The 12,549-nt window shown below is 42.6% G+C and overlaps 1 protein-coding gene across 3 annotated transcripts in view; it reads left to right on the top strand.

Annotated features, from left to right (window-relative positions):
• LOC138582588 (proton-coupled amino acid transporter 1-like) overlaps window positions 1–12,549 on the top strand; it is a 626,077-nt gene that overhangs the window by 510,709 nt on the left and 102,819 nt on the right. For all 3 annotated transcript variants that reach the window (XM_069654001.1, XM_069654002.1, XM_069654003.1), the window contains one exon: window positions 4,470–4,639. In XM_069654001.1, coding sequence (XP_069510102.1) covers window positions 4,470–4,639 — 170 coding nt within the window. The remainder of the gene's footprint in view (window positions 1–4,469; window positions 4,640–12,549) is intronic.

Raw genomic sequence — 12,549 nt, 5'->3', positions numbered from 1 at the left:
CCTTAGGTAGCCGGGCGCAGCAGTGCAGGAAGTCTTATAGCTTAGTTACAGTGCATAACACAATTATGTACAACAAGTAAATAAATACATATAATACAGAGCGTATCCTTAGAGAGTCAAGGAAACATTGACATATACATTTATATATACATACTCGCCTAAAATAAAGTGTGGCTCGATGCAGATGTTTGTGGGCGTGTATGCATACAAGGAGTGTATACAGGTAGTGAGTATAGAGCAGTGGGAACAGTCAGGTGAGAGGTGTGCAAAAGTCATGTCAGATGTAAGCCGGGAGTGGTAAGGTGTAAGGTAAATCTGGTTAAAGGTCATTAGTGCGTAGCCATTTGAGTACCTTATGCCTAGATTTAGGGCAAGGTTGTTCTAGTCTGAGGTCAAGTGGGATCTTATTCCAGAATTGCAAAGCTTTAACAGGGAAACTTGTTCCTCCCGCTGTTGATCGTTTGATCCTGGGAATCTCGAGCATAAATGTGTTGGCAGATCTCATAGGGCGGATGGATATTCTCCTAGTGATTTCTTCTGATAGGTAACGGGGTGCTAGGTTGTTCAGGCTTATGGAAGTGAGGGAAGCTGTTTTATGGAAAGATTCTATCCTTTATTTTTAGCCAGTTGACCTCTTTTCTGAATTTGGTAATGTGATCTCTGTAGGGGATGTTCAACGCTGCTCTCAAGGCGTTGTTCTGCAATCTTTCCATTTTGTCTGTGATATATTTGTTAGCTCCTGAATATAGGGCATTGCAATAATCTAATCTCGACATAATGAGAGCATTGGCTAGGGTGATACAGCTAGCACTAGAAAGGTACGGTCTAGTGGCTCGGATTAGTTTGCAGGTGTAGGCTGTTGTAGAGGCAAGGGAGGTGACTTGTTTCTTGAGTGTGAGAGAGGAGTCCAAATAGAATCCTAAGGTTTTAACCACAGACATTTCCTTGATAGTATTGTTATCAATGTTGAAAGATGCGTAGTTTGGGCTTAGTTTTTTGATGTTGGCTTCAGATCCTAAGATTAGTATCTCTGTTTTATCGTCATTCAGGCCATGTGATGCATCCATGATGCACAGGTGCTAATTATGTGGAAGTTGAAATAGCTTTGACCTCTAAGGCATAACTAGCCGCTGCAAGGTCACTTAATACTCAGTGCTGTCAAGGAAAATTCAACTAATACATGTGCTGCTTGGGGCTCTGGGAGTAAGATCCTCACGTCCTGTATTGATCCGTCTCTGGATATGCCCTCATTACCCATTTAAAGAGGCCACGAGGGGCCTAACCATCCCCCCACGCATGCACCTGGCCCGTGATCTTTTCTTAATTCCAGCACAATTTGCATGAAGAAGCAGTTGGAAGGACTAATGGTTCAATTGAGCTGATTTTAGGCTGGCCATAACATTCCCTCTAGTGAGACCTTCCCCTGTCCATCACAGCTGTGGTGATACAAAAAAAAGTAGTACTGCTACTGAAAAAGGTTCATCTTGATTGTTTGTCATTGAATAAAGCATAACCAATTTGTAATATCAAGGAACCTTAACTGTTTTTACTAATAGAATATACCTTGGGAAGATTAACACAAAGAAAATATCCAGAAGGAAAACCCACATAAACACAAGGGGCTGTGAAAATAAATGACTTGTATTGAAAACACACACTTACAAATATGTACAAAACATTTTTTCATTGATTACAAACAAAAACAAATCATGTTTTCGAAAAAACAATACAACTTAAACATAGTGTTGTAGAGTGAAATTCTAAAATGGAACATATAACAAGAAAAAAGCAAGAAAAAAGCAAAAAAGTGTTTAGAATGTGCAATGAATATAGCACATATCTATGTTAATCAACAACTTGTATTCTTTAGAAATATTTTTGTGGAAAAGAATTCCTGTGTCGTTCCAGTAATCTTAGGACTATCTAATTGGGTGGGTTCTATTTGAACCCCAATGTGCAGATGTCTGTTCTGGTAAGTTCTATTGGGACAAGGTGATCCCAACTAGTTATGTGGCACATAACCACATGCTTTATTCAATGACAATCAAGATGAACCTTTTTCAGTAGCAGCACTACTTTTTTTTGTATCAGTTTATTTTGTGCCCGAGTCTGCTACTTCTCACCACGGGTACACCGAATATTTGGGTGCATCACACCTGTGGTGGCATTGGTGAAACCCTCCAAGGCCTGCTGCATCTTAAATCATTCCCAGCTGAATGTGTATGCAGAGGACCTTCCAACACTGAAGGTAACGCTGTACTTGGCAGGTTCGGCCCTCCTTGTAACCATTTCCACTTATCTCAGCCTATGGGCTGAGCACTTCCCTCACAGTGGCAGTCCATCCATCTAGATAGTCTGCTTGATCAACCTGTCCCTGCCGCCTCAAACAACTATTTTCCAATCTTCCTTCTACCACTTGAAGGTCATGAGGCACATTTTTCACTTTCCTGGACTTGCCCCAAAGAGTCGGGTTTCTATGGCAATAGCCCTCGTCCATGCTCTGTCTGAGCCCTCTAGAACATTTACTCTGTAAAGTGCAGTGCTTTCTGATCAATGTGCAAGACTCCTTTGTTTGTCCTGACCACTGCTCACAAGCCTGATTGTTCTTCATTGATACCAGGGGCCCCCTATGGTGATTTAAGGGACTGTACATCACACTCCGGGTGTTCCATGTTATTGGTCCTAAACTCCAACATCCAAACTTCGTTGATACCGCGTCTGATGCAACCTTTATTCGTCATCATTGTTTAGGATTTAAATCCCACGGTTTACCAGATCTCGTCTGTGTGATTCCTTCTTCTCGGGCTGGAATTCTGTTCTGAATTAAACACGTAGGGTACAGGTATGCCTCGCCTACAGAAAACCTCTTAAAAGCTTCCATGCTGGCCTCTATGAGGAGTTGCGTGGACTCCATGGAGGCGGATAAGAGCAGCTGTCTCCAGAGGAAGCTTCCTGTGTGAACACGAGGTATGCCCTGCTGTGCAAAACCCACTGGTGTCTTAATCCTGCCTCCTCTCGTCCTCCAACACTTGCTGACTTCGTGGCCTAGTCGCAAGCAAAGGTAACGACATAGCAACCAGCAAGCATGTATTACATCTCGACGCCTCAAACACACCACCGCATTTGGAGCACTTCTCCACCTCCTCAGTCAAGACCCCTGCCGTCCGTTTTCCTACATCATTCTCCAGCCATGCACCTTCTCCATTCACGCAGAGACTTGCATCACTCTAGCCTGCTTAATTGGAATACAAACATTTATTTTACTATATATCGAGACCTGACATTCTCTACTACTACCCATGCACACATAAAGCGCTGTATCAGGCATGTTGAGGCATGACCGGAGCACATGCCTTGGTTTTGCACACAGCACCTGACTATTATACACCCGGTGTCACCCACACACTCACTCCACTGTCTGCAGGAATTCTAGAACCGTGCCACAGTGCACCCCAGACCTCAAAGCAGCCTAGAGTGTTTATAAAGCCATGCCCGTGGCAGATGTGTACTGTCCAAATATCAATGAAATAACAACAATGGGTTTACCTAGAAAGGGAAAGGAAGTTTGTGTATCGGGTAATAATGTCCCCATACATAATATAATGTCACCTGGAAAAGCCATTGGTTCAGGGAATGTCCCCTGCTCCCATTATAAAAATAAAAAAATAATAATAAACAGGGGTTGCAGGGGTGTCCCCCACATGTTCAATGTAATAATGTCTCCGCAAAAAAACAGTGACTTTTTTGTCAGGGGACATTATTACATTGAACCTAAGTTTGGTACACTGTAACCCCAGAGCACCTAGGCTTGTCCGTGGAGTGGTGAGCTGTGCCTACGCCAGGTTTATCCAGACCTTAGTCTGCATGCATGATACATATACATCTAACTTGACTACAGCCAAGTACAGCTTCAGAAGGGCAGCAGGTTAAGTTGCATTAAACAAATCTGAAAGGTTTTCTACCGGAAGAACAGAGCACATGTATACCTCAAAGCTTGTTGAAATGAAAGTATCTTATTTAGGGGCTGGCGGGCTCTGAACTACAGAGTCATTGTGCATTCCCTCAGCATGTTGTTTACGGCTGAGAGACAGTGGGAGAGCTCCCCATCATATCCATGGCAGATCTGAGTTGGTCCCGGTGCTTGAATTGCAGGTGGGGCGCAGGTCCCGGATTGATGTGCATTGGTATAGGAATGTCAGGTGTGAGTGAAGGCTGGTGGTGAGAGGTCTGTGCTGCAAGTCAGGAGCAAGGTGCATGGCCCCATCTGTGTATGGGTGGTAACATTGGAACAGGAGGAGGCGCTGCAGTCAGAGCTACGATGAGGTGCGGGAGCAGTTATGCGCGTGTCTCTAGCTATCTGGCTGTTCAGGTGCATTGGATTTTAAAGGGATAATCAGCTGGCTCGGTGTGACATCAGGATGCTGAGCTCCTCGGGTTTCCCTGCCTGACACATTTTTTTCTCCCCTCAGGTTCTACCAGTCAGTGAAGATCCTTTACTCCTTCGGGATATTCATCACATATGGGCTACAGTTTTACGTTGCTGCTGAAATCATCACTCCGGATGCTGTGGCGTGTGTGACGGAACGCTGGGGCAAGGTGGTTGACTACGCAGTGCGTGCAATGCTCGTTTGTTTGACATGTGAGTAAAACGGGGGGTTTTATCAGTGAGAGAAAAGGTGGTACATATTTCGATTACATTTGTGACAAGAGGGGGATCTAGTGAGGGGCACTAACTACACCCCCAATTAACAGTGCCCTCACCCTCCTGGCAATCAGTGGTATTGGTCCTGCCAACATGTTCCTTCCTGGAGAGTGTCTCAGGATGTTGGGCCTTATTCCGAGTGCAGCAAAACATGGCGGTAATTCCGTTATCACCACTTTTTTGACTAATGGTTTTGCTGCCGTTTTCCCAGCACTGCCAAATTATAATGTTTGGCGAATTTACCTCTGGCGGAATTACCATGTGGTAAATCCGCCTATTTTGGAGAAAAAGCAGTGGATTCACCCAGTGCTCCAGATAGGATTTTGGCGTGAGAGTATTCTACTCCCAGTTTTTAGAATTGAAGAGTAAATGCAATTTCAAGAGAGTAAAAATGAGTTTCTTCCTTCACAAGAGAGTAAAAAAGTGTCTGAGAACTATACAATTTGTGCGTAAAATTAAAACTGTGTTCGAAAACATTAGTGACAAAGAACTTGATGCGTACTACCCAGCTTCATCTTCATTATACTTGGACACCAAAACTATGTTAAGAACTAGAATTAGCATGGACAGACCACTTTCTGATCTCCTTTCACCTATCCACTATAAGACCTACTCCACTGGCTCAACCACTAGCGCCACCATGCTCAACCAGAAGTAAAAAAAGTATCACGGTAGAGAAAGTTATCCCTGCCATTCTGCCCACACTCAACGCATTACCTGAAAATCTTGACCCTAGCAGCCTAGTTCAGGAATTTAACAACATTATGCTCACCACTCTGGATAAAATTGCCCCTAGTAAACCAATAGCCCATTTAAACAAATGGTTCACTCCACAACTTAAAGACCTCCGCAACTTAAAGAATAAAAGTGAAACCAATTGGAGACTTTGCCCCTCTAGCGAGAACAAAGCCAAATTAACCTCACTTTCCTCACACTACAAGAAGGAAATCTGCCAGGCAAAACGTAATTCATACGACGAGCATATTGCTAACTCAAATTCAAGTATGAAAGAACTCTTTTGTATACTCAAAGAATTAAAGTCCCCAATCAGTATTCCCGATGTCTGTACTAAGGACAAATCCTGGTGTACAGACATCCAACATGCCTTAGCGAATAAAATTGACACACTCCAGAATAAAATTCAACAAAAAAAAGAAGTTCTGAACTTGCAGCACTCGCCCAACACTCTCCTGCCTAACGAGTCACCATCGGCTCACAACACTACCTTCCATTTTTCTAAAATATCTACCCTAGAGGTAGAAAAAATTATCCTATATTTGAAGCCTTCAAACTGTAAAGGCGATATTTGCCCAGCACAGCTAATAAAAGATGCTGCCAGAGAACTCTCCCTATTCATAACTAAACTGATAAATGCCTCATTTACCAGAGGTACCATACCTGCTAACCTTAAACAATCCTGGGTGCTACCCCTCCTCAAGAAACAGACACTAGATCCCCTTATTCCTACGAACTACTTGCCCATTACTACGGTCCCATTTCTACTAAAAATATTGGATAAAGCCGCTTACATTCAAATTCAAAAACACTTGGAACTGCATAAACTTCTAGGCAACAGACAATCTGGTTTCCGTCCACTACATGGAACAGAGACAGCCCTAATCGACCTAAAGTCCCAAATAGACGAGTTGAGAGACAAAGGAAGGACAGTACTCTTGCTCCTACTTGACCTCTCGGCCGCATTTGATCTGGTCAACCACAAGGTCCTATGCCTGCACCTTGATTCTGCAGCTCACTTCTCCACGGGTGCCATCAAATGGATTGAGTCCTTCCTGAGTGAGAGAACCATGAGAGTCGTCTTCCCCCTCAGCAGCTGCCGACCCTACACCCATCCTATGCGGTGTTGCCCAAGGGTCCTGTGTCTCGCCTACCCTTTACAACATCTTCACTAAGCCACTGTTCGACGATCTGGACCAGCTGGGTATCACCTACACTAACTATGCAGATGATACTCAGATTCTCCTCCCACTTTCTGGGGATTACGGTACGGACATGGGCTTAGTGAACAAAGTTTACCTCATCATCCAAGCATGGATGGCCACTCGTGGCCTGTGCTTGAACGATGATGAGACTGAACTTATAATTCTGGGTTCGCAGACCAATATCAAAAAACTAGGCCAAGAATACTCATCATTCAATATTGACGGTAATACCATTAAAGTTTCCAAGGAAGTAAAAACCCTTGGATTCTACTTGGACTCCACACTGTCCTTTGATAAACATGTCAAATCGCTTACCTCGGCCACGGCTTACACCTGCAAATTACTCAGAGCTGGTAAACCGTTCCTCTCTGACAACAGCTGTCTGATCCTGGCTAGAGCTCTAATACTCTCCAGAATCGACTATTGTAATGCCCTCTACAGTGGTGCCAACAAATCTACCATTCAAAAGCTCCAAACACTACAGAATAACGCCCTAAGAGCAGCCTTAGGCATAAATAAAAAAACGTACATCTCTTCCTTGAGAAATCAACATAAATGGCTATCTACATCTAACAAAATATTACTAAAAATGCTTTCCTTGACACATAAAGCCCTTAACAACGCAGCCCCTAGCTACCTCATAGATAAACTCCAGAGAAGAACTTCTCTCAGACCTACTAGAATTGGAAACACTAATTGTGTGACTATTCCTAAATACAAGCTCACCACCATTGGGGGGAAACAGCTTCACTATTAAGGCAGCTAAAAGTTGGAATTCATTGCCCCAGGAGCTGAGAGCGGACCAACCTTACCTACATTTGAGGAAAAATGTAATAAAACATATCACTGCTATGGATCCTTAGTCTCCCACCACTCCTAGAAGACTTGCCCACTTCCTTAGTGACTGGGTCATCCTGCAGCAACAGCAGACTACTGTACTGATCTTTGCATTAATCTCTGAAGACCTTGTGAATTGTGATCCACTGTGGCACATTTATCCTCTGTACAATGCCTACTGATCATTTATTTAATTCCACTGGTTATTCCTTTCTTCGTCCTATTTTGTACATTGTATATATCCTGTATTCCTGTTAAAACTGTATATCGTGCTATTATGTAAATATTGTAACCTGTGTAGACGTAACTATGTAAGTCTTGCATCTCCATATCACTGCGCCCTTTTACTCACGAGTCTTAACAAATGAATAAACAAACAAACAAACAAACTACTACAGATGCCAGCTAGTTACATCATAAATCAAGTCCCTCACTCTACCAGCATCACTTCTCTGCCTCTCGGGCCTACTGTTGCTGCCTGGCAATACCTGCTTGATAGCCACTCCATGTTTTTGCTCCATCTCTCCTTCCCTTTGTTACTCTGTTTCCCCAGTCTCTCACTTTCTGATGTTCTGCCTCTCACTCTTGCTATGCCACGTTTTGAGGTCTGTTGCTTGGTCACTCTTATTCTCCTATCTCTGCATTCTATTATTGTTGTTTCCCTCCTACATTGATCTGTATCAATTGATATAACTTCTCTTCCTCTCTCATGTCATTACTCTGGCTATATCTGTTTTTTCATTTTCTCTGTTGTGGTTGCTACTCCTTTTGATTATCTTTCTTGCACTGCCAGTTATGTTATTGGCCTGCCTTTCTCTAATCTGGATTTTCTATTTTCAGATCTCCCCATCTGCTGTTGATCTGTGTTTTCTTATTTACTGTCTATATATGTCGTGTTTGCTCTGCTTCTATCCCTCACTCCTACTGTGTGTGTGTCCTATTATTTTCCTATTATTTTCCTCTGTTTCCCATCTCACTTTCTTTGTTGCTCTCTTATGTAGCTCATTGGTCTCTCTCTTCCTGTTGCTCAAATTCCTGATTTGAATTGTCTAATACATTGTTTGTTCTCCCGGCCTCTCCCTGCACCCCTCACTTTGTTCTCCTGTATTGCTTAGGTTCAGAGTTGCTCTTTCTCTCCTTTTTGTCTTTTCACATAGCACTAATAAATATTTAAAAAGCTGAAACTGCCTTTTCCATTTACAAATCCAGTGCAGCTTTACCATAGGGTGCTCCTTTTTTACATGTGTGCAAACCTTCTTTTGGCCATTAGGCTGGGAATTATATAGAGTTAGTGTGTCTCACCAGATGCAGTACTTGCTTGAATGCAGATGCTTTACCAGCACTGTATGTCATTACAAGTATAAGAGCCCAGATGAGATGGGTGTTCTAGCCATTACAAGCATAGCAATGGGATGTGCTTGTTCTGAGCCCTCAACATTTTCAGTGGTCGCCGTAAAAAAAGTGCAGTAATTGTATTATTCCGATGAGAGGTGTGTGTTCTGAATCACTGAACAATTTGGAGTCCTTTTGATAAGACGAAAGCTAAGTCAGCTCTGTTAAAATTGAATGTTACCTGCATCTTAAACACATACCTCTGATGCAGACGCATTAGCTCACCTATCAACAGGATTTGAACTAACAGGTTACACAATGATCTCTGCAGCAGGGTTATTGACCAACTGAGCCACCTTTCCCAACTAGCTGTTGACTTGGAAAGGCACATAGAGTTAGGGCACTGGCAGTTCCACGTAAGGCTTGTCAAAATGTCTCAGCCTATTTGGACTATCCTACATGAGTCCGAAGATTCATAATGAGGCTTTGAAATGTGCTACATTTTTGGTAGTGGGACTCAGTAATGTGACATGGGAGAAGCAGAAGTTTTGAAAAGTGCAAGGCCGAGTAGGATCGATTGAGTATATGACAGCATTGCCATCTTCTCACACTGTCCGCCAATGTGCATCACACCAGCTCAGGAAGGTGGTGGGAAGGATCTACGTGCAAATAACAAATGTTTTACTGCAAGGTCGAAATTCCCACATGTAAAACACATTTTCTGTATTTTTAAAGCTGGGGAGACCACTCGCAGCACACCCGACACATCCACCCACTTTATTAAATACCCCTACCCAATGCCCCTTCCCATCTATACTTTGGGGGAATTTTTTTGTTTTCCATGCAAGGTTTTCTACATCGCAGTAATGGGATACATGAATTTTGTTGGGAAACCGGTGGGAAGAGCTCAGACACTGTTCTTGCTCAGTACTTTAGCTTGCTGCAGAAAATGCTAACACATGTTCGTGCTTTGTTATTACAGAAGCTCTTTTAAGAAATTAAGGTACTGTCCCAAAACATAGCAGTCCTGCTAAGAAATGTGGGCATGATGAAATCAGCCCTGTTGTGAATAATTGACTCTGTGCCATGTCATGCGTATAGCAGCTCTGCTGATAAATTAGGGTACTTTGCCCAAATATATAGCAGTTCTGTTCAGAGGTACCTCAACAATCTGAGCCACTGAAAATAAATACAGCACTGCTTCTACCTGCATCCATTATATCCGCTTGCGGTGGGCGGGTAGTCAGAAAGGGAGTTAAAGTAAAGTTAAGACTACATGCTCAGCTACTTCTTGCTCTCCAAGACAAACTATGTACAGCGCCCTTTCATGCATGCACCTGCACACGGACACATACAATCTTAAGACTAAATAAAACACATCTTCATATAGAACACCAAAAGCTTTTCCTTCTCACCAATGCCAAACTGCTTGCTGGGAGGCTCTTTTGAAACTTCGAGACATCAAACGCAATTGATGTGCTTCTGTGATGAAAAGAAGGCAAAGTATGAAATGCCCAGGATACTGCAACTACGATGCCTCTATTAAAGCTGATCAAAACAGAAGAAAATAAAGCAGAAATGCAGCACTAGTACCATTTTCTTTTTACACAATACTACATGTGTCCTAAAGCAATTTGAAAAGCATGATCATGATTCAAAATGCTTCAATAACACTGTAACCTACAAAGTGCAGGCAGTTGAACAAAGTGAACAAAACACAAATTCCCTTCTACATTCCTCTGAAAGTATCATCTTGTTAGAATTATTAACACAGTGTCTTAAAAAAATGGACCAGGACTCATCCCAGTTGCTTCTTTCAAGGAACTGTGTTGATTGCTAAAGTAAAGAGTGATTTTGCAAGCCTCTTGTGGCCACCCTGTCTCCAGTGACCTCCAAGATTTATGGGGGTGCTGCTATAAATAGCCTGCGTAAGCTGTAGCAAGGAAGAAGGAAATGGGCTGTATTGACAAGATTTTTGTGTGTGAAAAGGCCTGTTACGCACCTTATCTGGAGGGCTGGATTCACCTCTAACTTGTTGCTGGAGGAAAAATCCTCCACTTTACCTATACAAATCAGTGGATGTACAGCGCCGTAATTCTGCTGGTGGGAAATCTGCCCAAAATGGGGAGTTATACCACTCTACCATCACTTGTAATCCTTTGGTAATCCCACGGGACCAAGTGGTGGTAACAGTTGCCATTAATTTGGCATATTTACCACCGAATTACAGCCAAACTCAGAATGAGGACCATTATATAGGTCTACCCAAATATGCCACCATGTGTGTAAATGGCCCCTCATCCCCAAAGGTTAACTTTGGTTTGCACTTTATTTGACACAAGTCATCCTCTTCATTGTCCAGAAGTGCAATTCTATCGTAACTGGTCAATTGTATTACCATGAAGCATAATACATTTAAACAAGTCATTCCTTCAATCTTGACAAACCATTTAGGTAATTGCAACAACTCTGGGGTTTTAATCGCCAAATAATATTCTTGAATGTGCCAGAAATTATCTTTTTTGTGTTCTCAAACCATTATTTTTCCAAAACAGCCCTTATTCGTTTTAGGTAGCCTCTGAATGCCCACTCCAGGTCAAAGTCGTACACAAGTCTTCACTTAACTTCACAAGATTGTTAATACTGCAACAGCAAATGCAATTCCCAAACCGCTGAAAGACTGGTTTAGAAGCACTCCGTGATTCAGCACCAAAGGCCACCACAAATGAGGGGATGAGTTTTTTGCAAAGTGTGAAACACCTTTGTCACCCAGGCCATGATCTTATATCATATGGGATGCTCAGTCAGGGTTGGGAGGACAGGGTAGGGTTGGGAGGATAGCTCAGGGGCAACGTGTTCTCTTGGAAATAAGACAACGCAGAGCAACATAGGTTTGAATCCGGGTCCCGCGCTTAGAGACTGGTCCCCAGTATTAAGCGCATTAGAAAAGATTAATTCATAAAATCATATGGAATTCTCGGTCGCATAACACAAAATTTGGAGGCCCACTAGTGCACGAGGGACCCACGTGCACTGCGCTAAGTGACACATTTAATTTGTTTTTAATCAAAGCTTAAATCTTTCAACTAGTGTAGAAACAAGAGGGTGGTGCCTGACCACTGGCGACTTTTGAGTTTTTTATTTGGGGGGGCATAAATATTTGCCACAATTATGCCAGAGCGGCTGATCATAGTGAGGGAGCCCAAATCAATGAAGCCCAAACAAATGAAAAGAGGTTCAGGGTTTAACAGGGTTCTCCTCTGTGAGAATTCTTTTTGGGATTTTGGGAATAATAGGTTAAAATGGTGCATAACACAGCAAACGTTCGGAGAATAATTGGGTAAAAAGCCAGATAGTTTGCAATCGGTTTTGTAGGACAACACATGAAAAAACTGCACAGGAGCATTTCCCAATGCATTTTCATGATGCCTTTTTCTGAAATATATGCCAATAACATGTTCACATTGGGGTTCCCTTGCATTTCCATGCTGGCTGCACCAGTATTCCATAAGATCATACTCATGTTTGCTTTGTGCATAATGGCAGTAATGATACTATAAGAAAACATGCCCAAGTAGGCTCTGCCAATATATGGCAGTACTCCCACATAAGAACATCCCATTGGCATTTTCCCATTAAAAATGCCATGCCACAGTAGGAAAACATCTCCAAGCTGGTTCCAATGTAGGCCACTCTAGACACATAATAACACTTATCATGCATGCTTTATTATAGATG

Source organism: Ambystoma mexicanum, chromosome 3q (assembly GCF_040938575.1).
Source record: "Ambystoma mexicanum isolate Mex_15411 chromosome 3q, UKY_AmexF1_1, whole genome shotgun sequence".
Classification (NCBI taxonomy): Eukaryota; Metazoa; Chordata; class Amphibia; order Caudata; family Ambystomatidae; genus Ambystoma; species Ambystoma mexicanum.
This window is presented reverse-complemented; position numbering and strand designations above follow the sequence as displayed.